The sequence below is a fragment of the Rosa chinensis genome, chromosome 3 (assembly GCF_002994745.2).
Source record: "Rosa chinensis cultivar Old Blush chromosome 3, RchiOBHm-V2, whole genome shotgun sequence".
NCBI lineage: Eukaryota > Viridiplantae > Streptophyta > Magnoliopsida > Rosales > Rosaceae > Rosa > Rosa chinensis.
Window position 1 is genome coordinate 23432676 of NC_037090.1, and position 27693 is coordinate 23460368.

Below are 27693 nucleotides of genomic sequence, written 5' to 3' on the forward strand. Positions count from 1 at the left end.
TCTTAGCTGTTTTGTTTGATGTCTGAACCATTACGCCCGCAGTTCTTGTATTGTTTGAAATTGTATTATTATTGTGATTGAAATTCGGGGTGTGACATTAAGGTTTTATCAATTTTGTTCGTATAATATTAGAAGATAAGGCACACTTTTATTGTAGTGGAACTTTAGATGAAAATAAATATCATATATAAACTCTAAGCCAGCATCACGTCCAAAAAAAAAAAAAAAAATCTAAGCCAGCAAAGTCGTCCAGAATGGATGAATTTCTATGGACCCACATAAGCTTCTCAAAATCATCCTCATGATCAAACAATGAATAATTTTAGTTTTATCATCTAGCATAAAAACAATATTGCATGATAGGTTAATTAATTTTCCGGCCAAAAGTTTGACTAATTAAGCGTGAGTTCAAGTCTAAAAAGTTTTGGATTTGGACGTTTATTTTGTCACTCGAGAGATCTTTTCATTGCTTTTTTCTTAATTATATTTGATTGAGGGTATATGCATCGAACCTTGATATGATAATGACCGATTTAGTCTCTCTCTTCCACCATTTCAACTAATCCAGTACCAATTTACTTCTTAATCTAAATATCTTGTTAATTTTTCTTTGTTCAATGGAATTACTTTAGCGAAATCATTGATAATTGCAGCGCTCGCAATTCTTGTTCATTGTGGCAGAATAACACTTGCTATGAATACAATATCTAATTTTGATTTTTTCAAAAGCCACCGAAATATTCATTTTGTATAGCTTCCATGATCGCAAGACTTGCCTCCACTTTCGACCCTGTTGATGGTAATGGCTATTGAGACTGCCGACTTGGGATAAGTGAACATAGGAGTTTTGCTCCAATCCAGTCATACTTCCCTATTTAAGAGGTTGATCACTCCACTACGGTTCCTTTCTTGAACTTAATAGCAGGTTTTCGCCCAATCTAGGAAACAATAGATTGTCAAAGAGTAAACCAGGGTACGTGGATGGTTTTTACTTCTCCGATGCCTAATTAAAAGAGTAAATCTGACAAAATAATGCTAGTTGAGTCTTAATTGTTGACCGTAAATGATGAGATAAAGGGATACTTTTATATAAAGCGGCTAGGCCGGTGCTTCATCTTTTTAATCTTTAACCGGGATAAAGCTTACATTTTTGGTGTCTCCCTTGTTACTTTGAAGCATTTTAAGAGAGAGGAGACCTATCTCCTTGTGAGCACTTCGTTAGGTCTCACCAAGCCGGTCCTTGGTAAAGTGATGTGTCCTTGTGAATTATTAGAACTAGTGCGCTCTCTGGATGGTACTCGATCATTTTTACTCGTGTTATGTTGTGTAAATACCATTTAAGACGTTGGAAGCCCTCGAATTGTTGGATAATGCCATAAAAGCTACTTAATGGTTGGAAAGCTAATTGGAAATTATATAACCAAGTAGACTAATGTTTTCAATCAAATTTATTTTTGCAAGTAATAATATTCGGAATGGTTTACCAAGGGTCTGCCTTATGATATAGATCAAAACCCCAAACATATATATGATCACTACTCTGATTTTCAAAGGCAGACCAAATTACAAGAGGACTATCACCATAGAACTAGTAAGTGCAGAAGGACTAATTAACGCAGAACTAATAGGTGCACAAGGACAAACAATATCTCTAATCAAGTTCTTGTACACTACAAACTTACAAAACCTCAAACACTCAAAAAGGAAGAAACAAAATATTCAATGAAGTGGAAACTGAACCGATAATTAAGATGATGATATTTTTAGTTGGAGTTTTCAATCATAAATCTCTTAATAACTTGTAGTGCTTCATTTGCCACTTCTGAGTATGGATCATTTGTGAGAAAGCCATGTTGTTGTCCATGAAAATCCACATACTCAATCTTCTTTCCCAACTCTTTCAGTCTCCTCGAGTAGATCTCCACTCTATCTTTCAACATTTCATTGCCACCCGCAATAACCAAGATGGGATCAAGATCCACCTCCTCAAGGCTGGGGCTGTTTGGTCCAAATGGGTTGGCCATTGGATGATCCCTGGTTTCTCCTTTTGGCAATGACAGCCTCCAAAATCTGCACATATATATATGTTATATGGAGTAAGACAGCAAATTAAGAGAACTAAATTAGTTTTGGCATGGACAAGGTTTTTCGTCAATGGAATCATAGTTAATTATTATTATCACTATCACATGGATAATCGTTTGTTAAGGGGATATGATAATGGATGTGGCACTATCTTAATCCTTTACATTAGATGTGGAGAGGTCATACTCATACATTGGATTAAGCACTAATTATTAATTTGTAATAAGGTTAGCTATTTTAATGTCAAGGCTCTCTAATAGTATATTTTAATCATTTTGGGATGTAGGTCATAGTTCTTTTGGATCAACCACTGAAAACTCTATCATACAAATTAGTCTTATAAAAATTAGTGGATATATGTAATTTATAAAAACAAAAGGATTTTATCACTAATCATATTTAAGGTTTAGAATTCCGATATTGATAAAAAAAATTATACTTCTAATTTACAGAAATTTCGAAAAATCTTTTATCACTGTTCTACTTTCAAAAAAGAAAATTGTTGATATGCTGTAAATTTTGTTTAAATCATCATCTTCTCCAATCAAGGTCCAAGACCGACACGTACATGTAAAACAAAATATCTGGCCTTTCCCATCATCAACTTTAGAGGGATTTGATATCAAAAAGATGCAACTTTAGAGGTGCATCTTCCGGTTCCCCCGATTTCCCCTGTTCATGTCTCTTTTATTAGTCACATCTCTAATTCCCACAAGGGTATAATAGTCTAGTCGATGATCTTGCATATAGTGGAAAGGACAAAAGATGCAATTCACACATGTACGACACGAATACATTCAAAAGTCGAGATGATCATGCATGTAGTGGAAGTATGTCCCTAGACAAATTCCATTGAATATGCTCAGAAACATTAAAGGATAGATTGATGTATTATGTACATATGATGTTAGTCAAATTTCACTCGATGAGATTCCTATGCCCTTTTTCAAATTTCTTACTTTCTTCGAAATGCAGCAATAAGACAATAAAAAAAAAAGATATTTTTGTTAGACAGAATGTTATATTATTGTAAAAATTGATAAGTACAGTTTTAATGTACGACTAATATGACAATTAGCATAGAAGAAAAAAAATTAACATAGTATTTTTGAACAAAACCAACAACTTCACAACCAATTAAATATACTCACTTTCGAATTCTCCAACTTGTATAGAAGTCAAAAATTTAATCAGAATGTTAGACAAAGTCAATACAATTAACATAAACAAAAAAAATAAATAAATAACAGTCTTAACAACAAATTTTCATCTTTGAAAAAGGATATGTTTGATGAGAAGGTTTTCATCGTCGTCTTTAGTCTTTCATTTTCACTATCACACACACACGAACTATTATTAAGATAACCCACTTTGTCAGCTAAATTGGGTATGAAATACCATAAATATTCTTAGACTATAAGTTAATTAAAAATAATTTTTAATAAATGAAAGATATTATGGTAAATAGTAAAATAAAAATAAAAATAAAAATCAGAAAAATAAGGAAACTGTCAAGAATAACTTCTCATCCCACATTATGTAGATATAAATTTTCAATTCCACTATTGTCAATGAAAACTAGTATATATAAAGATTTTTATGAGTAAACTATTTCATTTTAGATTTGAGTTTATAACCATAAATTTTAATGTATGAAATTTTTGCTGAAAGGACGCTTCTAACTTATTTTACTAAATTAGTAAATTTCATTCATTTGTAGATGAAGTTGACCCAAACTTTTGTTAGTAGATAAATACACATTGGAAAAAGCATTACCCAAATTAATTAGGGTCTTTGTTGTGTTTGTGGGGATAAGTGTTAATTAGTAACTAAAGAGAAGGACTAATGGAAGTAGCAGTATGAATTACCTGTCAAGTATCTCCAAATTCAAAAACGTCTCCGACGGACCCTCCTCCGACTTTGTCCTCTCCACTCCACCAAAAAATGGCGCCAAAAGCACATATCCGCGTACCCGCACCGGCGCCACCTTGACAGACCCGGCTCCGAGCCGTACGGCCACGTGGTGAGCCATATTACCTCCTGATGAGTCGCCCACCACATAAACCCGGTCAAAATCAACCATACCACCACCCAGCCATGCATCACAATCACCACTGCCCTCACTCATCAAAGCCTCCCTCTGCAGCCACTCCACCGCAGTCAACGCGTCATCCACCGCTGCCGGGAGCTTGTGCTCGGGGGCGAGCCGGTAGTCTGGCGCCACGACGAGCGCGTTGAGCTCAGATGCCAGGCGGATGCAGCAGTTGTGGCAGTTGGGCCACACCCGCGAGCCAACGCAGAAACCGCCCCCGTGGAAGTAAAACACCACGGGAAGGTTTGCGGGCGTCGGGGACGCATGGCTTTTAGGTCTGTACACACGTAGGGAAATGTTGAGCTTTCTGTCGAAAACGACGTCTTTGAAGTCCACGGAGTTGTCGTTAACGGCTGGAAACGGGAAGTTTATGTCTTTCAAAGAGCAGCGATGGACGGAACCGTCGCTAAAGAGTTGGAGAACGCCCATGCAGTCTTCCACAATGTGAGTGAGGGAACCCATATTTTTATGGTTTAAGAAATAAGAACTAGGATCGATGAAGAGGGAAGGTTCGGTTAGGGTGTATATATAGAGAAGTAGAGACGGAGGACAAAGAGGGATGGTGGTAGTGGGAATAGAGTGAAATTCTGGGGGTGATTCTGTAAGTTTGATGATGGGGACATTGACATTATTGAAGGTGGTGGCATATGCATGCATGGCCATTGGTTTATCTTATTGTTTTGAATATGGACCATATATGGATGAGATTGGTGGCTCCCTTGGGTGAATGTTGCTATAGCTTGGACGGTTGAAAATTACACCAGCTTTTGGTTTTGAGGTTTTCAAATTTCCAATAGCTATCTTACCCCTGTGTGATGATTAATATTTTTTCAGAAGTTATTAAAATGTAATGAGAACGTATAACTTGTCCATTTGAGAAGTCTACTATACTATACCAAGTTGCTTCATCGTTGGATGGAGATAAGGGTTATATTGCTGGTTCACACTCACCAACGGGGCAACGGTGATTTAAATGTGATTCTCATGTATTAATTACTAGGGAAATATGCCTCCATGTTTTGGGTCAACTAGGATTTATTTATTTATTCATTCTTATTCTATTCAACTGGAAAACGTCTAAATTGCATTGTTACATGTTAATGAAGTTGAAAGAGATAGATAATTTTTATTCTTCTAAACGTGAAAAACGCAAAATGTAATACTTTATGGTGTCGAGTACCATAAAGCCATCCCGCTCAGCTTTTTCTAGATCGCCTTCAGCGATATTGTTTGTCCAGCCTCATGGTGTTGTTGACTTGTTGTATTTAGCAGGAGGCTTCGCTGCTTCTTCTTCTCATTTACTAGAACTGAATAAATTCTTTGTATTGGATAACTGTGTATATAATACAACCATTGCCCGCTGTATACAAATCGTACTGCAATAAGAACTCTAAGATTACAAACATATATCAACAACTAAGAGATAATTATGCTAGCTAGTTTAGACTTATCAACACAGTAGGACGTTATCATATCCACAACAGAAGATAAGGACAAGTTAGTTAACAGTTTCTTTGTTCGTCAGCAAAAAACATCTCATATGAGACATTCATTCGAAGATTCCTAGCGCGAGGATTGGATTGGTTCCGGGTTTTGAATTCGAATCGATTTTGAACTCGAATCTAGGATCTGGGCATGAGTATGGATTCAGATTCGAGTTCGCTTCTGGTTCTGGATTGTCTCCAGATCACTGTAGTCATTAGATATGAGATCGAAGTTCATGGGTATTGAGAGTTCGTCTACTAATGACCGAGTTTCTAACTCCCTTAGCCGCCTTCGATCTCTTAGTGGTAGACTCACTATTTTCCATGCTGGAAGTTCTCATTTCCTGCGCTGAATCTGCTGGGTGTATCTCATTAGTTATAATACATATATACTTACAAGTTTCACTGCTGAACCAACTCGTACAATTTCCATGGTTTGTTTACTTTTTCAATTTAGATGCTATTGTGCATCTAGGTTTGATTTCATGACAAGCACAAATATTATATTCTTGACCACATAAACCGAGAGATCTCTTTAAAAAAAAACTCGTGAGGTATACGCTAGCTTTCTAATACCAGATACGACACCACTATGAAACCCTAACAAAAAACAATAATTGTACACCATACCTTCTTTTCCCTTGAAGATAAAATAATAAATGGTAACTAAAATCCATTATTTCTCAATATAAAATATGGGATAACTAGGCATGCAAATAACTAAAACAGTACCGTATAGTAAACATGAGAATTACATGAGAAAAAATATAAAGATCACACACTCATTCCTACACCTAACATTGACGCGACCATTCAGAAAAAAATATAAGCACAGTTTACTCATCAGTTCAGTCTTCTTCCCCAAATATCTGCGTATATAGCCAGCAAGATCACAATAATTTACAAGGAAATCCAATGGAGTCCATAAAGTTAAACTAAACTACTACACTAGCTGTGGAAAATCCATAGCCCACGGGCAGTGATAGGGTTAGGGCAAACAGTGAAGGAGAAAAGAATATTACAAATCACTTTGACCGGAGGAAGCCATGCATAGCACAGAAAATATGCAAAAGTTGATCGAGAAAGGTTTCTTTCTTGTTTGATTGAAATGTAACTGGCATGGGGGTTGTATGCGTGCATCACGGTGGGGGCTGTAATAGTCGACGTCGACGTGGTGATATCAACTCCCTCCAATTTTTACCAATTTTCTCAATGTCCCTTTTGTGACGTCTATTAATTTGTTAATTTAAATTACAATGGATTAATTTTGTAATTACTGTCCCTTTAGTTATTACTAACTAAACTTGACCGGATACACTCATTTGTATTAAATTGTCATTCTTTGTTTTTCCATCTCCCTCCCAAAGACATATTTACTAGTGTTCTAGTTGTGTCACATCATAAGGCATTGAACCTCTAGGCTCTAACATAAGTACCATTACCTAATACTGATTTACTGATCCCCAGTTTCATTATAATTGGGCTGGCTCGAAGGTGTTTTATTACATCCTCTTCAATGTTTTTTTTAAAATTTTTTTTTTATCGAACACGACAAAAGCAGGCTCAATCTGCTTGGAACCAAAAAAAAATTTCCATCAAGGATGGAGGTAAGTGCTGAGTAGTCAATTGCGAAGAAGGTGCTCTCTAAATCCTGACAGAGCGAGGCTGCTAGGTTTCATTTTCCTTCCTCTTAAATATTGAGTCACATCCTTCTAAATGTTAATTATAATATGTGAAGAAAACCATTGAAGTTGAAGATAACCTTCACAAGAGGTAAACATTAAAAAAATAGTATATTAAAACTTAAGCGAAACATCCGAATGAAATAATTAATTATGAAATAAAATATCTGTGTCAAAGTTTAGGGAACAACAGTAGTTGTATCAATTTACTTGTTAAATAAAATTTAAAGTCACTTTATGATCCTCTTAGACTTCCATGGAATGGAATGACGTTTATAGATGAGATTGAGATTTGAGAGTGATTCCTCAGCAACAGTGAGCTTAATCAGCAGCCGTGTAGAAAATAAGAAATGATCCCCCTTTTTAAGCATTCACACTTGACTCAGATAAATTATCATGGTTGTCATTCATGTAGTAAATTCGGTTCCTAATCGTCGGCACGGTTCTAGCTGGTGCAAAATGGTAGGTATACATGCTTCTAGAAACAAACCGAAATCCAGTTTGTGAGAGGGATATTCCTAGGTGGCTGGAGCTGTCTTGATGGTGATCGGTGTTCAAAATAACCTCAAAATTGCAGCAAGTCCTCCACTTTCTGTTCTGCTAACGTTTTGTATCGTGTCTATCATAATACTTATTGCTCTAATCACACGTCGACCACAAACTTCTCTTATTATTTGTTGCTTTGAAAACTACAGGTCGGTCAGTTTCAACGCAGGCCATGACTCGAACAGAAAATGAAAGGAGAAAGTGACCTGTTTGTTTGATTTTCCTTCAGGGGAAGAGAGTTTGAATCCGAGTGTTTATCCAGCATTGTAGAAACGAATAATACTTGACAATAGTTGGATTAATGGTTTATGAAATGGAAACCTTTGTCTAAATCATCAAAAAGAAAAGGATTGTATCCTAGACTTTCTTCCATAGGAGATGGGTTCTATCTATTATTGGTTCCGATGACTCTGTCGGTTTGTCCTCTGGCTAAAGATAGAGATTTTATCTCTATTAATACTTCCAATTTAAGGATCAATCTAAATCTTGGTCATCAAATAATCATGAGAATCTATACCTTTTAGCGGAGAAAACAGAGCACTTTGCTCAAATCCATGTGAACCAGAGATAAGAACTAGTTTTGTCCCACTCTTGTTTTGTCACCTTTCATCCTTGACTTGGATCCTGGTCCTCAGGCAAATGCAGAGCCTCAGAAATTCATGGCGTAGCTAGCAGCCTAAAATCTAATCCGATAAAAGAATCAAAACCATGAAGCATCCACCTTATTGGCTAAAGAGGCGATTTCGAATCAATCTGTATATTGATTGATTGTCTCCATTATGTTGTTGCTAGCAAATACCACTATTTTTGGTTTTGGATCTTAAATCAAGAAAAACGTGTGAATTTAGTTAATGTTTTCACTCGAGTAGACGTCCACTGTACCCCACTGGAGTCTTCTACTAATCGACTAATACATAGAACTCTTCCATACAATGGATGCATTCAAAGTTTCTTTCAAAATAACCCAAGTCAAATGATCAACAAAAGACAAGGTGAAGGACTGTCGCATACACCGTTGCACACAAGATTTTTTCTTCATACCTGATCTGAATGAAAGATTTAGAAGAGAAGAAATGGAAATGGGGACTAGATTTCAAAACAGGGCTTCAAAAATTCTTGCAAGCTGCTACAACATAAAATTTCACCTTGTAATAGATTCTGGCCACGAGACACTAATTAAGGGTATTAAACTCCAACTGATGACAAAATTTCCAAGGAAAGAAGGAAGACTAACATTAAAATGTAGTATTCAACTGAAGACAGGATATCATACGATTCAGGCTTCAGTTACAAATGAAAACTATCACTTCCAATCCACTTCATTAACTAGTGGATAGGTATTACTTTAATCTTATTTATGTACCCCCTTTAAATACAGAGGGGTATGTAAGATTGCATGAGAGAGTAATACAAAAGCAGTTTTAGCTGTGTTTCTCAGTTACAACAGCCACCAGATGAGTGGATGAGACACATGCATAAAGAGAGTGACTGCTTAGAAACAAACATGAGAAGGAATAAGCTTTCCAGGATTCATGATGTTGTTGGGATCCAATGCTACTTTTATTCTTTTCATGGTCTTCAAAGCCTCTACTCCTAATTCTTTTTCAAGATACTGAGAGCAGAAAAGAGAACAAATTTAGAATGAGTAAAGTTATTCAAGTCATCAAGCTATACTTAGTGGCATAATGAAATACCTAATCATGTACTGATGAAGTCAAAATCCATATAGTTGACTAAAATTATTAATGTTTTGCTATATCCATGTGAATTACCTATCCCTTTTGGCATATGGCACCACATTGACCAGCAAGGGGGGTGGTTACCAAGTTTAATAAACATTGGTAGTAATATAAATATGGTTTGGCTCCAAGACCAAAGCACCATGCCTATTTTACATTAAATGGCTAGCAATTCCAAAGTTAACATATTACATACCTTCATTTTTCCTGTGCCAACACCATGTTCCCCGGTACATGTTCCTGCTCAGTTGTCACCGACCAACTTTTAGCGCCATAACTTGTCAATGGTGATAGAATAAAATTTCGATAATAAAAACTAAAAAATTAACCAACTTGAGACAACATCTACTACAATAAGTTCAATGGCACTATAAACCACAACTCAGAAAGAGTACAAAAAGACTCCAAATAACAATAATAATAATATTAATTTTTTGATACCAGCCACATTCCATATCACCTCAATCATTCATTGCCTCTGAGAACAAGGAAATTTTAAAATATGCCCCAGAATTGTCTTTACCTTCCATTGACAAGGCAGCATGAACCATAAAATGGTTCAATCTCTCTGCTTCTCGTCGATGTTCTTCTTTGTTAGGATCGAAAAGAATCACTGTGTGGAAGTTCCCATCACCAGCATGAGCAATAACTGTGCTGTAGTTAGGAAAACCAAGAAAAGTTACTACAAAAGGTCCCCATTTAATCTTCCAGGCTACTAGCAATACATTTTATATTTTATCATAACTTATCTTCCTGAATACCATGGGATTGATCAGACATTACCAAACCAGTTCTGATGCATCCAATTCTTGCTTGGACCTTGATATCAATTCTGCAAGGCATGATAGAGGTACACAAACATCCTGCACGTAGAAAAAGTAGGGCAAAATGATAAAAAAAAGCAAACTTTAGAATTTGAGGAAACAACCACAGGAAAATGTAACTTTAAGAACCCTAAACCATTCATTGGATTTACAATGATGCATTATATTAATTGAAGAGAATCGGTTAATATAGAAAACAGTTTCAACTCTTTAGTCACTCAAATGATGAATTGAGTTATTTTCTTAAGGGATCCACCAGGTTGTCTGAAGGAAAGCAGATGTTTAGAGATCCTCTCATTCTACTGACCATATTATTTTTCTACAGAGTACAGACTAATAAATGGAAGTATATTCCAGAATAATAATCAAGATCCGGTGATATCAACTAACCGAAATCATCGCCTCAAAATCAGGTTCCATTGCAAAGCATGCCCAGAGTGCTTCCTTCCTTATCTGCATGCAACAAAATAATAGTAATAAATATATATATATTTTTTTAATAAAGAAAAAAATATAGAGAATGACAACAAGGACAGTCGGCTCAAGCCTCTGGCAGTAAAGAACTCAACGAACTATGTTGAAATTGTAAGATAAAATAATGTTGAAATTTTGAAATAGAGTTCCAAAGTCCAAACCCAAACTGTATAGGCACAGTTAGGAGCAAAACTTGATTAATGGAAAAGACAGTGGCCACTCAAGTAGTCAACAGCAAGGAGGACAAGAATCTCAATGCCAAAAGCCCACGACAGTACAAGAAGTTAATTTTAGTTTTGCTTTGCACTTGCCTCAACTTAAAAGAGAATAAAGTGATGGATGGAAGTAATAACTGCAAAAGAGTGATTTTTTAAAGGGTGATTCTATTCAGACCTCCAAATTTAGTATTTGGATCTCTGTCAATTTTTTTAAAAATTTAATCTCCATTGCACCCCTATAGGGCTATAAAATACTGGGAAAAAAAAAATTGCAGTAGTCTCTGTAGAAGAGAAGCCACACACAAATAACCTTTCCCTGGCAGATCTAGCATGGGTTGTCGGCCAATCCAATCAGCAATACTAAAGGTACTGAAACCAGAACTTTGTTACTTCATCTTTTAATCTTTCAGTTAAAGAACAATCATACATGCTTACAAGAATAGAATTCGACTGGAATGATTGGGCCTTCAACTTGATGGAAATAAATTCAAACAAGCTGTATTCAAAGTCATGAATTGAGAGCTTACTTAAAAACCAAGGAGACATGCATCATGTTCATGATTATGAACATGAGCAGATCGATTTAAGAAAATAAAAAAGGGGTGAAAATGGTAGTTTGGTGTAAAAATATTGAAAGGGAGGTCCAAATATCTAAATCAGGTCTATTACTGAAAAAACATAAAAATGTAAATTACCATAAAGGAGCACACACATAATGAGATGAGTTACCAACCACTACCCATAACTAACAGAAGAAAAGAATTCAATATGTAGATCAGTTAAGTATTGGTACCTCCCAGAGTTCCTTTTTAGTATCAGGGTCTTCTGCAAAAACAAAGTCTGAGCCATTGTGTTCAGACACAATCTTCTGAACTATTTGGGTTTGTTCACGTGAATAGGCCTCTGAAAACAGCAAAGAATTAACATGAATCGCAACAGGTAGAAGAAAGAAACAGGGGAATCTTAACAGCTTTGGAAAATGCATGGCCAACTTCTCTTCATGGGAGTGGGGGTAGTTAACAAAACAAAGCCTTTGGTCTGAAAAAAAAAAAAAAAAAAAAAAAAGTATTTTGTTTGGTCTGACCTTCATCGGAAGAAGGGGATCAACAAGTGGTGGTCATATTGAAAATAATATTCCCTTGCATTGGTTAATTTTGTTCTAAACTAAACCAATTTAGCCATTTAGGATTAGGTGTCCATTCAGATCTCCTTTATCCTCTTCTACCTTTAGAATCAGAAACTTTCTGCTCAATCTGTCCAAATCTAAGGATTTTTCCTCGATTTTGATCCAGTATTCAACAATACTGTTGCTATTCCACTGGCATTGGCCCTATTTCAGAGATACCGGGTTAGAAATGACTTCAACCCTCTGTCTTTATTCATTGCTGATGAAAATGATATATAGGCTCGTACTTCAGTGTGTCGGCCAATCTTGCAACCCCTGTATTCTCCTTAAAGTTACATCTACCCCATTTATCACTATTAGGGGACTATAAAATTCCTTGAGATTTCGATCAACCAAAGAAATTTAGCATCATATAACATATGTCATATTATCTCTTGTCTTCCTTTTGTTTCTTTTCCCCATACTTTTCTCTTTATTTTCACAGGAATATGGCGCTGGTAGAGGCTGGGAAAATTAATGAACCAGAAGTTGATCGAAGCATGAGGCAAACAGAAATCTTTATACATATAATTATTCAAAAGAATATATGATCTTATGCCTACATTATCTGATTATTTCAGTCAGACATTATCACATAAAGTACAGATTCCTCCATGGATTTCCGACCCTTTCATAGATATAATGATTTTTTGTCATATATATAGAGCAAAAGACGAATAATATTCAATGCATTTAACTGAATGATTGAAATGTTCTTTTCGGAAAATGATATAGTAATAAAATGAACAGAAGAATAAGTGGCATTCCGGAGGAAAGAGAAGAGGCCCTATCTGACCTGTGCCTATAAACTCAAACATCAAAGTTGGTGTTTCTGGCAAATTCTTCCCATTAGCAATATTGATAGCCCTCACTTGAACTTCATCCAGTAGCTCAACCCTTGACACCTAATGAATAATGATTATGAAGAAGAAATGTAGAGAACTTGAAGTGTTCATATGCAATTAGCAAAGCCTTACTTGTATTCCAGACAGCATAGTGGCAATAGCAACATCTGCCGCATCCTTAATTGATGGGAAATTACACATAGCAACCTGCAATTTCTATTGAGTAAATAACAGAACACATATACGAGAGTAATACCTATAAATATAACTGTAAATAAGGATAAATAAAGTGCAAGAGTTCATCCATTGAGAGACACAAAATTCTTGAGGGAAAGGGACAAAATTTATAATACTAAATGAATATTATCAGTTATAATAGAAGATCGAAAAAGGTACCACTGAATATTGGGGAATTTTCTGCAGTCGTAGAGTTACTTCAGTAATTACACCAAGAGTTCCTTCACTTCCAATCATCAGGCGTGTCAAATCATACCTATGGCATGCAAACTCTAATGTTCATTACATGCCAGAGTTGGCAAAAACACTTAGAAGATATGCCACATCCAAGAAATAAGCAAAGAAACAAACCCTGCTGCACTCTTTCGAGCACGAGATGCAGTCTTCACCACCTCTCCATTTGCAAGAACTGCCTGCAGGATAAAGAACATAATAAATACAGCAAATATATTTGAGTCAACATCAGTAAGATAATTGTTCAAAAAAATAAAAAAGTAAAGATAATTAACAAACCTTGAGACTGATGACATTATCACGCATGGTTCCATACCTACATGCTAAAACCAAAATCATTAAATTGAATAGTAAACTAGACCAAACACACATGCAGGTTATATGGATATTGTTGACAGACTATAATTTCTCTGAGCAATCATTGTGCAAAATACATGTAGATGATGGGATATTGTATAGGACTAGTTTATGGAAAACATCGGAAGAACAGACATGCAGGTTATCTTGAACAGAAGACTCCGCATATAAGTGCCGAAAAAAGAAAAAGAAAGCCAACAAAAATTAGTAGCTTGAACATAATTATAAAGAGAGATAAGAGAGTGTGTGTGTGTGTGTGTGTGTGTGAGAGAGAGAGAGAGAGAGAGAGAGAGAGAGAGAGAGAGAGAGAGAGAGAGAGAGCGAGAGAGAGAGAGAGAGAGAGAGAGAGAGAGAGAGAGAGAGCTATTAGGGCCACTGATGTTGGGACATCTATGAAAAAATCTGCCATTCATCTTCTAGACTTTCCAGATCTCATTGATTCGTACAGTGAGATTTCTTACATATCAAGTCTTTAAGGCAGAGCAATGACATAACTTAAATGCTCCTATTTATCTATTTTGGACAGCCCAGCATATATGATACCACACAACATGTAGCAACAAGAATGGATAGAGCTATGGTAAGACCTATGTGCTTAAATGAATAAGTTAAAGGGTTTATCTTATCTTAACTAAGGGTTTAGAATCTCAGATGCTGAGGTTGAAAACCTTGTTAACAAGTTCAAAATTAGCACTGCATAATTGTCAGATAATTTAAGTCATACCAAAATAATATGCAAGCAAACTCATATGAAATGAGTCTAATGATATTGCATGCATTAAATGCAAATTAGTTGATATATGAGCAGATAAACTACCTAACAGCTAACGAACCAGAGCAACGTGTAGCACACATTCCTCCAATTGTTGCACCAGGTCCTGTTTGTCAACAAAAATGAAATACATGAAGATGTAAATAGCAAAACTTGTTGAAGGTAAGAAAGGACAGTATAGGAGGAATGAAAGACACAGAAACATAAAAATATAGTACTGGTCATGTCCTATTACTCCACTTCAACCAACATGCACACACTTTCTTTGGGAACTGGAGGGTTAAAGGAAGAGGAGAAGGTCTATCCCACAAGATGATTATTGAAGGCACAATATATATAATAATCCCACATCACACCAGCGTGTAAGCATGACAAAGAGGTCCAAATTGACAACCTTCTACTTCCTCCCTGTTCCAGTATCAATGATGCAGGACAAGTAGCAAAAGAACTGTAGAACTAGGGTTTATTTGAGTACTCTTGGATTTGGTTGCTGTGTTCTTGTTTTTTTAAGAAGAAAAGGGATTTAGAATAAGAAAGTTAAGAAGAAAAGGATAGAACTACCAGCATCACACCAGTAAGTTTCTAGGATAAGGCTACTAGCATCACACCAGTAGGGTTTCTAGGCATCACACCCAGATGTCTTAAGCATCACACCTAAGGTTAGGTTGCATCACACAAACTTGCTTAGCTTTCAAATTTTTATTAACTCAAATCTGCCAATAAAAGACTACAAAGGCCTCTATATATAGGGAGGCTAAGATAACTCTAGAATAACTAGGGATATCCTTGAAGAATCCTAAAGAAATAATCCTAATAATTATAAGAATCCTAAAAATAAAAACCTAGATATATTTGAACTACTTTCCAAATCTTGACTTAAAATATTCTGCTTGTATTCTTCATCAAAGAACTGCAATACTAGGGTTTATTTGCAGCAGTCTCGATTGTTAGAAAGAAAAGGGTTTTAGAATAAGAAACTTAAGAAGAAAAGGGATAAAACTACTAGCATCACACCAGTGGGGTTTCTAGGCATCACACCCAGAGAACTTAGGCATCACACTTAAGGTTAGGTTGCATCACACAAACCTGGAGAGAAGCAACAGCTTTCAATTTTTATTAACTCAAATCTGCCAATAAAAGACTACAAAGGCCTCTATATATAGGGAGGCTAAGATAACTCTAGAATAACTAGGGATATCCTTGAAGAATCCTAAAGAAATAATCCTAATAATTATAAGAATCCTAATAATAAAAACCTAGATATATTTGAACTACTTTCCAAATCTTGACTTAAAATATTCTGCTTGTATTCTTCATCAATCAATCTCAAATATGTGTAACTCCTACTGTACCATACATTACTTCTTAGTTTTATATGAACAAGATAAAAGGTAGATAGATAGTAAGGCTTCATCTCCTGTTCAAAAACTATGAATATTAAAGATGATTCTAATCTCCTTTCAAAAAAAAAAGATGTTACTTGTCTTTTAGCATGTCAAATATCATGTCCAACAGACCTCTGGAAGTTTTCAAATATGATTTCAGCCACAATACCAAAAGTAAACAGTTTATCATATTGGTTGTAACCCAAAAGAGCAAATCACTTATGCATCAAGGCAAACCAGAATTACTCGAGAATGATTTAACCCACACATTGCATTCATACAGCGATGCCACTTTTTCATACGAAGTGCACCATTATGGAGAATGCATTTGAAAAGTTCTTCAACTAGTGTATCAAATTAACTTGAAAACAACTCAAGCATCCCAGGGATATATAACAGTATTTCATAAAAGCTATAATCTTAGCACAGGGTAAACAACAAACAAACTAACCTGGATCCAGGGGAAAGAATAAACCATAAGGCTCCAAGTATTCATTAAGCTCCATCCATCCAATGCCAGGTTCAACAATGACATCCATGTCCTCAACGTGTAAAGCTTTGACATTCTACAATTTGAAAGTTTTAAGAAACAAAACAACGGCAACAGAACAAAGAAATGTCTACAAGGAAGATGTATGCATTGGGCTCGTTAAAATTTAAACTAGTCTAGAAAATCTGCTGTTAACTGTTTTGTATGAACGAAATAGGTGATGAAGGTAATCCAGATACTTTCCTTCCATATTTGTACTGTTGACTATTCAAAACTGAACCAAAAAATAAATAAATAACTAACAAACTTCACATCTGAATTGAGAAAATGTGTAGGAGCAACAAAGTGAAAGATTTAGATGCCAGTCATTTTACAACCTTGTTAGATCGCTTATTCAACCTCAGGTGACAGAAAGGTAATCACTTTAATGAGGTTTGCTTAGTCTAAGAACCAGGTCTGACAGTAGACCATGATTAACAAGTGAAGAAAGTCATATTTCGGTATTTAGTAATATACTTTTTTAATCTTGTTATACTAAAAGCACCCAGTGCATATATACCTTCATTGATGACATGTCAATGCAAACACCTCCATGGGGAGACAAGGTGTGACCCTCGATTGATGTCGCTCCACCATATGGCACAATGGGGACCTTTTTACAAACAAACACAAAACCAGCTTAGCACTTAAAGGTCAACTCAACCATCCAACACTAGTGAAGTTAAGCAAGCAAAAGAAATGCAAGCAGATGTAGGCTTCTTCAAACATTCTTTTCATTTCTCAAAGTTCATGTGAGATATGATAATCACTAGATTATTGAATAAGCAAGCCCGAAAAATGATTTTTTTTTAAAAAAAAAAATCATTGCAACTTCATTGAAGGGTCAAGAAGTTCAGACCTTGTGCTTGTCACATAGCTTGACTATCTTACAGACTTCCTCTTCAGACCTGAAAATCATCATTCACGGCACATTTAGTCAGGAAAATGGGGAATGCATACTCGATATAACATAGAAGGATTACTTTCCTACGAAAACAACCAAGAAAATGCACAAGGGGTGAATTGAAGCAGAGTTAAAGAGCGATGCTCACCGCGGGAAAACAACCAGGTCAGGAATGTTGACAGCTTTGTGAAAGCTGTTTTGTGGCTTACCATGGTTATACCTCTCCTCATAATCCACTGTCATGTTATCCTATCCAACCAAACCAAACACAACCCCAATTATCACTTGACCCCATACAACTAAAACAAGTGAATGCCAAACTGGGTAAGTCCAATACCTTACAAACAGCCTTCAATTCATTGATAAGTTCTTGTGGGACATCCCTGTGTGAGCCTTTGACCACAAACTCGGTGCTGGGTTTGATAAAAAAACAGAGAGCCTATAGATAAGCATCAAACAGAAGAAAAGTAAAAAAGTAAATGAAACCCGTGTGACTAAAAGTTACCGAGCATTGGCATTGGGAGCTTGGCAGAGTGAGGGGTTTGATTGGGGATAGAGGGCGAGTGATCCAGCAGCTACAGCGATTGGAAGAGACCAAAACGGAAATGGGTGTGTTGAGCTGCCGGAGTTTGCTGTTGGTGTTGGAGTTGTGATGAGCTTGGTGGAGAAGGAGGATCGGAGGAGAGGCGGAGTAGAGTTGAACAAGGACTTTGAGGAATGGCGTAAGCGAGAGAACCAGGAAGACATGGCCATGGTGAGTTTGAGTTTGAGTTTGAGTTTGAGTTGGGTGTTGGGTGGCTTGAACTCAATTTATAGGGGCCATCTGCTTACGATCGATTGGGAAACTTGTAAAGGGTATTTTGCAAATCGTGCCAACCTTTTTACTAATGCAGCAAAAAGACGAGAGACGATTGAAGTTGGCATCTTTTTTTTTTTTTACTTACAAACGCACGGGCCAAGGTTTGTTTTTGAATTTGGAATCTTTGTTTGTTTTTTTCAATGGACAAATGCATGAATGAAAGAAAGATGTGGGTTGTAAAACAAAATGTCAAGATGTGTCAAGAAAGGTGAAATGAAAATAATTACTTTTGTGGTAAGCAACCAAATTCAAGTTTATTTTCATCAACCTCATAATTAAGTCTAGGCGGCCATAGTGAACTGATTGAATTTCTAGATCATGTGGTAAAGTTGTCGTCGTTTGCCACGTACTGCAGGACGGGTGGTTTCTATAGTCTAGGCGGGTTGGGCGGCCGAGGCGGCTAGGCGGGTTGGGCGGCCTAGGCGGTTTTAGGCGTTGAAATTCATCAGATGATTTAGATCTGAGATCTTAATGATTTTCGAAGCAAATGGAATTCATTTTTACATCTGCATTTGAGATCTCATTGAAATTTTGAATTCTGAAACACTTAATGACCTCATGTTTAATTGATCAAAATATCTCAATGATCAATGCTTAGGACGATGAGGAGGAGGAGTTATCGATTTGGGATTTTTGGAAGGTAGATAGAATGAAAGAGAAGATAGACGAATTGAACTTTGTCTTTTAAAAAAAGAAAAAGAAATAGAAATTCTAGTAAATATAAACTCTTCTAAGTAGTTTTTTTAACTCTTTTTAAGTCTTTATATATATTATATATATAATTATATGATATAAAAATAAAATAAAAATTAAGAAAATAAAAACCGCCTGGGCGCTAGTCCTCTGGCCACCTCCCCGACTAGCGCCTAGCAATTTTTCAAACCTTGGTTTTTAGTGTCTAGCTTGGATCTCTAGGCAATAACTTAATTTTAATAGGCCCAAAATGGATAAGTTATTGTGTATGCTTAACTCTCACTATTTTTAATGAACTGACACCCTAGTTTTATCTCAAAAAAAAAAAAAAAAAAAAAAAAAACCTTGATAGCACTGGTATTCACAATTTGAATTTCTTCCTAAATCAATCAAAATTTGAGCACTACAACCAATTGATGACCTTTTTGGATTGACACCCCTAGGTGTATATATAACTACTCTAATGTGACACGCCGACGACTTTCTTCCGACATCTTTATGTAGGTGATGCACCACGCAAGAAAGGTCGTGATGAGGGTTAAGATCTTGGAGTTAGCCAAGAAGAGATGGACGTGCAGGGGAAACAATTGATATGCCAGCTAACGGAAATATTAGAAATAATTCACTGTTACTGTGTTACATGCATCTACAACACAATTCTGTGAAACATATTGATAACCTTCTTCTTCTTTTTTACCTCATTTTGGCTTGTACGTACAAAGATTTGAAGACCTTTCTCTTCTCAATTATTTCATTAGTCTTGAATTTAGGTTCATGCCACAAGAATTTGAAAGAACATTTTCCTAACATGGAAACTAACAGGTAAACAAACAATCTTCAAACTCAAAACGAATACAGAAACTTTGGTGCAAAAACTTTGAAATAATATTGGACTGCCGTCAAAGAATGATCTTAAAAACATTGCAGCTTTCATTTCTTTGTTGGTTTAAGATAAGAGCACCTCAATCAATCAATACAGTGCATATTTGGCTTGTAAATCCCAAAACTCCTTAGTTTGCTTCATATTGTCTGTACGTTCTGCAGTATACCTCTCTTTCCAATAGTCTCTGCACCTGATAAGATATTCAAGTCACAAAAGTTTAGCTTTCTCATGATAACTTAAGCAGAATGAATGATTTCAATTTACTCACCTTCTTTTCAGGAGCAGGTCTAGTTCTAACATATGCACTGCTTTAGCATACACTCCAGTCTGCATTTGAGGAAGATAGGAACGGATCAAACAGTGTAGGGTAGGAATTTTCAATTTTTTTTATCAATCAAAAACGAACCTTAAGAAATTTGAACTATAGATAGATAGAGAGAGAGAGAGAGAGAGAGAGAGAGCATTAGATCACGCAGTGAATAAGTTATATTCTCATTTATATCCCCTATATATTGCCTTCTAAAACATGAACATCTTACTACTGTTCACTACTTGTGGTATTTGAAGGTCAGACACAAAAACAGGATGACCTAGCATAAACTTGGTGATCTAGAGACATCACGCCTACAATGAACATATATGTTCAGTGAGAGTAAGGAAAGTAAAGATCAAAATTTATAAAAACCAGCAGATCTAATCCATTTATATTCTGCTAATGAAAGATGAGAAATAATATAATAACAAAGTCCTTAGTCAGACGAAAAGTTGGGAGCAAAGTTTAAGGTATTAAACCTTGCACCCTTTCCTAAAGAATAACGACATACTTGTGTGAAGAGAGTTAATTTTGATGTTTGATGACTTGAGATGGAGGCACTAAGTCAAGGATCGATGAGGGCCAATAGATGTTCCTGATATATATGAATAGCAATTCTAACAAATTCTTTATATAACCTTCAAAAGTCAATGGTTTAGGAAATTGAAACAGAAAATGGCTTTTGGACCTCAAAGAATTATGACCATTCTTTCCAAATACTAGGTACAAACCTCTCTGCATATTGGGCACTTTGAATCTGAGTCTGCAGCTTTTGGGCCTTGGAAGATAAACACAGAAGCAGCTGAGCAAGCACAAGACTTGCAGAAAAGGTGACCACAGCTCAAAGCATATGGGTTGAATACAGTCTCCTGTAGATCAAATGCACATAAGATCACCTATGTAAGAATGGTTTTTTCCCTTTACAATGGAACTGAAATTTTTTTCCTTACCAAACATATAGCACAAGTCAGATCATATTCCATCTTTAGAGAGTCAGGAAGAATCAAAGCCATTATTGGTGGTGTTGCATCAAGATCACAAGAAAAGTGACTAGAAAGCTCATTAAGCTCTCCACCATCCGATCCCTCAAGATTCAAATAAAAGGCACCTAGTTCTATAAGCCAAGGTGATTGCAAAAGTTCAACATGTTCAGCCTGCAACTTGGATTTGAAATGCTTGCCATTTTCAGAGCAATGTACCTACAATAGAAGATTTATAACCAAGTGAAAAGTCATTCCTAGATACAGAATGGTATCAACTGAAGTAGTGAGGATGATAAATATTGACCAGTCTGGCACATACCTTATCATATTTCTTAAGGATTTTTCTGATAGCAAGTGCGTTCATTGTAGCATACTCAATCAGCATCCGCCCTTCTTCAACCATGGCTTGTTGATCATACATGAAACATTGTCGAAACCGCAGTAAGTATCTTTGTATTCCAGTAGCAACATGGAGATGGAGTAGATGTCTGGCTCTCAAATTAAAGCATATAGCTATGTCTGAAGCTTCCTTCATCAACTCTGAGAAGAATGTCTGATCACACACTACAAGATGGACATTGAAACTAGATGAGACTGGTCTACTTTAATCATTGGTAATATAAACCGGCGTTCCATGTAATGAAGGAGCATCTATCTTTGACTCCAAATACATATTCAGTCTATCAGGAAATCTTGATGACTTAGATGATCACCAAATGGAGATGCACATAACATAAAGCGGAACTACAAGAATCATCAATAACCATCCTACACATTGCCTGAAGCTAAGATACATGTAAATTCACTTTACAGCAACATTTTTTTTCATTGCGTGGTACTTCTTTAACCAAATTCCAAAGCGTCCACATCCTTTCTATGGAATAAGAAACTGAAGTAGGAATACTAGGAAAGGATTGTGAGGGCAGCATCCCACATTTTTCAGAAAGTTGAAATAAGTATCTTATCTATTGTTGGGTATAATTGAACACACAGTTGTCCAATGAGTTAATGAAATGATTTAGTAAGGCAAAAATAATATCAAAAGGGGCTAAAACAGCATGCATGTTTTTGCCTCTATAATTCTTGAAATCCATTTGAGCAGAATGGGATTGACTGAACTAAAAAAAATCTAGGTGAATCTCAACGTAGCAGGTGACATCAAATCAGTGACCCTTTTTCCTTATTGAAATCTGTAAACTCCACAAGTGAACCACAGCTGTGGTCCAGTAGTCTTCTACACATAAAGAGAAAGCACTCATTCTCCATTGCCATATCATACAGATTCTATCATCATTACTATACACTCCAACTAAAAAAAAAACCATGCGTAATTCAAACGCCACAATGAAAAAAAATATATATATATGCATGGGGAAAGACAGACAATTAATTCTTACCAGGGCAAGATTGACATTGACAGGACAGCTGATTTTGATCAGGATCAACAGACGCCTCTTCTTGTTCAGCCTCATCATCATGGAATGTCTTGCAAGTCTGACAAGTCTTGAGGACCTTCTTGAGGCGCTTGTACTCGACATGCGAGCATTTCTCCAAGAAGTACCGCTCTCGTTCGTTATGCAGGTATTCCGTGAAAGCCTCTCCGAATTTCATAATTTCCCTCCCCTTACCTCAATCGATTAAAAACCCACAGCTGATTAAATCCGGCCTTCCGCAAACCCTAGAATCCTGGAAGAGATGGAAAAATTTAATCGTAAAACCATGAGATTTTGGGGAAGAGAATGGAGAATTTCGGAATTTGAATATTGGTTTGGAGGTGGAGAAAAGCAGAGACGTAGTCGATCGGCTTTAAACCCAAGGGAGACATAAAGAACCCGCGCTATTTTCGGGAACAATCTTACAGGCGTGTGCCAGCGATAACTATTAAATACGCACGACACGTATGACGTAGGGCCTTTGACTGTAACAAAAATACAAAAGTATAGTCTTCAAGTATTTGACTATGACTATTGGTTGATAGTTGGACCTCTCTATTTTTTCGAGTGATGGTTGATTTTGGCAACTCATATCAAATTACTAATAAAGACACAAAAGAGAGAGAGAAAAAAAAAAAAAGTCTCTTCTTACCCCCACGAACAATACGTTGTCTTTAACTTGTAGAAAACCTTCTCCTCCACCATAAATCCTAATAAATACATCAAAATCTATGGAAAGACGTCACTTACTTCGTTCTTGACCTTGTGGATCGAGATGATGTTTCTTGCGTAATCTCACGTGGGTTTCTTAACATATATCTCTACCATTATAGGTCATGCTACTATGGTTAGTTACTTTCTTGCATAGCTTTGCTTTAATTTCCTACTGGGTATGTTGTAATGAAGAATCTCTATCTCAGAAAACCAAATTTTTTTGGGACCTTATTGAACACTAATTATCCAAAAGATGATAATCGCCAATGGAGGTTCAATAATCTGTTGAAAGGAGGTTCAATGATCTGTTGAAACCATGTGAAATATAAAACATGGGTGTCTCTTAATGTAGGAGAGGATGTTGGGTATCGTTAGAGGTTTTGAATAATAGGGTTTAGAAAAATAGGAGAGGACACTGGATGTCTATCAAGTTGGAAATGAATGATAATAAAAGGTTTTGCTAGATGTGTTAAGATGTTTGTTTGGGTTCATTTAGCAACACACATTTATTATTATTTTTTTTTTTAAAAACCCTTTCATTAATTTTATTGGATGAAGGGTATTGTGAGAAAATTAGGGAGGTATAGATAGCATATTGATTATATGTAAAAGTAAGTTTGAGGTCTATTAAGTGGAGAAGTCTAAATACTAATTTTGAAGGTATGAATAGAAACTCCCAAAAAGAAATATATGAATATATTTTCATCCATGTGTGAGCAGGGCCGGCTCTCAACAACTGCAATGAGAGCGACAGCATAGGGCCCCAAATTGAGAAGGTCCCATTTTCTAAAGGCTTTAGGTTTGTATATATAACTAAATATTACAGACTACAAGTAATATGAAATAGGGCCCCAGAGGACAAATTCTTATCCTCTCCTCTTTTTCTGCGTTCACTCTCTGTCTCTCTTCAAATTAAGAGGGCCCAATTTTTTTTAAAGGCCTTATATTTATATAATAACATTTTATTTTTTTGAGAATTATATAATAACATATTAAAACTAAAAGTAATATGAAATAAGGCCCCATACCTCTCTCCTCTATTTTTTCTGCGTTCACACCCCCCCCCCCCCTCAATTCTCATCGACCTCTTTCTCTCTTCCCATCGATTTTTTTGTGAGTTTGTCCTTATCCATTCTCTGCTTGCGCTAAAAAATTAAAAATCTCAAGTTAGAGTGGCCCCAGTTCTCTCCCACAGTGCCACTTCAAGTCTTCATTCTTCAATTAGAAATTTATAAGCTCATCAGTAATCCCACTTCAACACTTTGTTGGAAGAATGTGTTATTTTGAGGGTTTTATGTGAGATCTTTTTGTAATTTTTTCTTTTGTTGTAGACTTTTTATTTGTCTTTATTTGGCCTCTTTTGCAGCTCATCTTAGTGAGGTATCATTGATCACACATTGTTGGTTATTTGATTTTATTTTATTAAATTAGATATTGTCAGTTAGTTCAAGTATAATTTTCAGTTATGAATTTGATGAGATTTCGATGATTTTGTCTTCATAATATTTTTATATAAGACTACAACGTAGAGGGCCGCATTTAAGCTTTCGCACAGGGCCTCCGAAAAGTTTGAGACGGCTCTGTGTGTGAGGAGTGAGGACTTGATAAAATTTATAGGATTTTTTTTTCTTGTATTAATTATGCAAAAGTTATGCGTAAATACCAGTTCCAGGTGTGTCGCTCGATAAGCCACAGAAACATAAGTTCTATTTCTAATTGATTGCCAAAAACAAAGTCTTATTTCTAACCAATAAAATAAATTACTTCTATATCTTTACTATTAGTAATGGAGACGTGGTCTTTGGTGTCAACCAAAATTTACAATGCCTGAAAAATCAAACCATTCCCTTTTTATGCAAATTTAAAAAATATTAGTATTAAGAGTACAATGGTAAAATAAAAAAGTAAATTAGATAACTGTATATGTTCATGGATAACCAAAAGGGATAATGACCATTTACACAATTTTAGGATAAAAATTGCCCACTTACTCCACTAAGAGTTTTTTACTTCCATTTACCCAATCTAACATCCATTGACAGTATTACCCTCATTTTAATTAATAAATTACATTAATCTCTCTCTCTCTCTCTCTCTCTCTCTCTCTCTCTCTCTCTCTCTCTCTCTCTCTCTCTCTCTCTCTCACTACCGGCTCCGACACCGCCTCGTCTCTGGCTCCGCCGACAAACTTGATTGCATTGATCCTTCGTTTTCTTCTCCAACCGCCGATCAGGTCCTCGCAATCTTCTTCTTCTTCTGCACCTGCCACCGCAATGTCAACCAAGCCTTCCACCTCCTCGACCACCTCCGCCTCTGTGGCTACCACACCGACCCTCTAAACCTCAGCAGCGTCATCCACGCTCTCTACTACTCCAACTGCCTCGAAGAAGCCCACCACCGCTTTGCCCACTCCATTGACTCAGATTGCATCCCTGACCAGCGCACCTGCAACGTCATCATCACTAGGCTACTCAATTCCCAAACCCCACACAGCACGTTGGGTGTTCTTCGTGTTTTGAGTGCACTGAAGCCTGATTTTGTTACCTCATTGGTTAATTACAACCGTCTGATGGTTCAGCTTTGCTCGCTCCGCGGTCCAATGAGGCTTATAGAGTGTTGTTTGATGAATGGTTATTGTGAAATTGGCGAGTTGGGTAATGCACAGAAGGTGTTTGATTAAATGTGTGGAAATGATTATTGGAAGATAATAATGAGATTATTGGGGGGCAGTAAAAAGATTATTGAGGGGCAGTAAAATATTTATTGGGCAATAATAAGATTATTGGGCTTATTATTGGGGGTCAGTAATAAGATTGTTTATTTGGATAAACCTGCTAAAACTTTCAAAATTAAAAACATCTTCATTTTTCACTAATTATTTATCCCTAATAAAGTTGTTATTGGTGGCTTTCCTTTTCATCTTTGCCATCTTCGTTCCCATGAGACAATCATGTGAAGCAACTGCATCGTTGACGTACTCTCACTCGTCTTCATCTGCATTTAAATCAACACAAAACGATGGAGTTTCAGATGTCTTTGAGGTACGAGAACTTAATTGAGATCCTTCAGATGACTCATTTCTTCTGCGAGGTTTAGGAACGGTCATGGCAGCATTATCTAGCAAATTTCAATCTCAACATTTTTTTTGAATGGGCCATACATGGTCAAATTGAAACTTTTTCTTCTTATAAGTGTAATACATGCACATGAATACAACATCAAAGGAAAATTAACACAAATTTAAACATCTAATCAACTACTTCGGGGTTCATTTTTACGATGACGATCCCATAGATGATCAATCAATGCATCTTGAAGTTCAAAATGAGCCTTCTTGTCTTTGATTGCCTATTTCGAGCATGAAACTGATTAAATCACGCATATTCATCAACTACTATCTCAACAGTAGGGGCAGGCGCATGATTAAATTCTCTAATCGAATTTGTCAAATGACGGCTAGCCTCGATGATCATATTGTGCATAATGATACATGTATTCATTATATCATGTAAAACACGTTTATCCCAAAAAACATGCTGCTCCCTTAAAAATTGCCTAACGTGATTGACGGATTCCAAAAGCACGTTCAAAGTCTTTCATACATGATTCTTGCGTTGTGGCAAAAATTGTTTTTTTTTTTGTCCTTGAGGATCATAAATAGTTTGAACAAGTATAGACCACTTGAGATATATGCCATCAACTAAGTAATAGCAGACATCATATGTCTAACTTATCCTTAATATAATAATGACATGGAGGTTATTTACTTCCAACAAGCTCCACAAATAAGTAGGATGCTTTCAAAACTTTGGTTTCATTGTTGGAGCTTGGTAAACCAAAATATGCATGTCATATCCAAAGATCATAATCAGCAACTGATTCTAGAATAATTGTTGGCAATCCACTACGCCTTACATAAGCACATGCCTAAGCTATTGGACAATTTTTCCACCTCCATTGCATGCAGTATAAGCTTTCTAATATTCTTGGAAACCTACATTCTTCACCAATATGAAGAAATGTTGCAACATCAATGACTGTTGGTTTTCTAAGATATTGTTATCCAAATATCTCTAAAATAGCCCGATAAATTTTTTTCATATATCTAATTGTTGTGGACTCACCAATTTCTAATTATTCATCAAGGGAATCGATCAGTTGGTACACCATATGCAAACGTTAGAAAAACAGCAGTAATTTTTACAAGGGATGACAACCTAAGCCTACCAATTCCATCGGTAAT

General features: G+C 36.1%; 3 protein-coding genes across 4 annotated transcripts; all 3 read right to left on the bottom strand.

The window, feature by feature from the left end:
* Positions 1-1476: 1476 nt before the first annotated feature.
* LOC112195004 (probable carboxylesterase 15) lies at positions 1477-5007 on the bottom strand. Its single transcript, XM_024335288.2, has 2 exons — positions 3954-5007; positions 1477-2070 (listed from the first exon to the last, which is right to left on the bottom strand). The coding sequence occupies exons 1-2, from the start codon at positions 4838-4840 to the stop codon at positions 1764-1766; spliced, it is 1194 nt and encodes a 397-aa protein (XP_024191056.1). The 5' UTR covers positions 4841-5007; the 3' UTR covers positions 1477-1763.
* Positions 5008-9097: 4090 nt separating this feature from the next.
* LOC112192717 (D-lactate dehydrogenase [cytochrome], mitochondrial) lies at positions 9098-18433 on the bottom strand. Of its 2 annotated transcripts, none has more exons than XM_040516473.1 (18): positions 18078-18433; positions 17910-17985; positions 17721-17821; positions 17528-17576; positions 17189-17281; positions 16591-16705; positions 14800-14860; positions 13905-13941; positions 13743-13804; positions 13551-13647; positions 13287-13361; positions 13106-13214; positions 11938-12047; positions 10843-10905; positions 10412-10491; positions 10152-10282; positions 9825-9871; positions 9098-9501 (listed from the first exon to the last, which is right to left on the bottom strand). In XM_040516473.1, exons 1-18 carry the CDS (start codon positions 18323-18325, stop codon positions 9382-9384), a joined length of 1674 nt encoding a protein of 557 aa, XP_040372407.1. In that variant the 5' UTR covers positions 18326-18433; the 3' UTR covers positions 9098-9381. The 2 variants fall into 2 exon arrangements, with proteins under 2 accessions (XP_040372407.1, XP_024188342.1); XM_024332574.2 differs by having other exon boundaries at positions 9825-9868; positions 18078-18430.
* A 1428-nt stretch (positions 18434-19861) lies between these two features.
* LOC112191295 (probable E3 ubiquitin-protein ligase BAH1-like) lies at positions 19862-23144 on the bottom strand. The gene is made up of 6 exons (XM_024330619.2): positions 22701-23144; positions 21623-21867; positions 21271-21519; positions 21052-21189; positions 20276-20334; positions 19862-20197 (listed from the first exon to the last, which is right to left on the bottom strand). The coding sequence occupies exons 1-6, from the start codon at positions 22912-22914 to the stop codon at positions 20095-20097; spliced, it is 1008 nt and encodes a 335-aa protein (XP_024186387.1). The 5' UTR covers positions 22915-23144; the 3' UTR covers positions 19862-20094.
* Between the last annotated feature and the right edge of the window lie 4549 nt (positions 23145-27693).

What these genes read in the sequence shown, in the direction of transcription:
- LOC112195004 (XM_024335288.2), bottom strand. Translation starts at nt 4,840, where the DNA reads ATGGCCATGCATGCATATGCCACCACCTTCAATAATGTCAATGTCCCC. An exon ending in AATTTGGAGATACTTGACAG is followed by an intron (nt 2,071 to 3,953) that starts GTAATTCATACT and finishes ATATATGTGCAG; the next exon opens with ATTTTGGAGGCTGTCATTGC.
- LOC112192717 (XM_040516473.1), bottom strand. Translation starts at nt 18,325, where the DNA reads ATGGCCATGTCTTCCTGGTTCTCTCGCTTACGCCATTCCTCAAAGTCC. An exon ending in AATTGAAGGCTGTTTGTAAG is followed by an intron (nt 17,822 to 17,909) that starts GTATTGGACTTA and finishes TTGGTTGGATAG; the next exon opens with GATAACATGACAGTGGATTA. An exon ending in GTTTGAGTTTATAGGCACAG is followed by an intron (nt 12,048 to 13,105) that starts GTCAGATAGGGC and finishes TGCTGTTTTCAG; the next exon opens with AGGCCTATTCACGTGAACAA.
- LOC112191295 (XM_024330619.2), bottom strand. Translation starts at nt 22,914, where the DNA reads ATGAAATTCGGAGAGGCTTTCACGGAATACCTGCATAACGAACGAGAG. An exon ending in TCCTTAAGAAATATGATAAG is followed by an intron (nt 21,520 to 21,622) that starts GTATGTGCCAGA and finishes CTTCTATTGTAG; the next exon opens with GTACATTGCTCTGAAAATGG. An exon ending in TGACTTGTGCTATATGTTTG is followed by an intron (nt 21,190 to 21,270) that starts GTAAGGAAAAAA and finishes TTTGATCTACAG; the next exon opens with GAGACTGTATTCAACCCATA.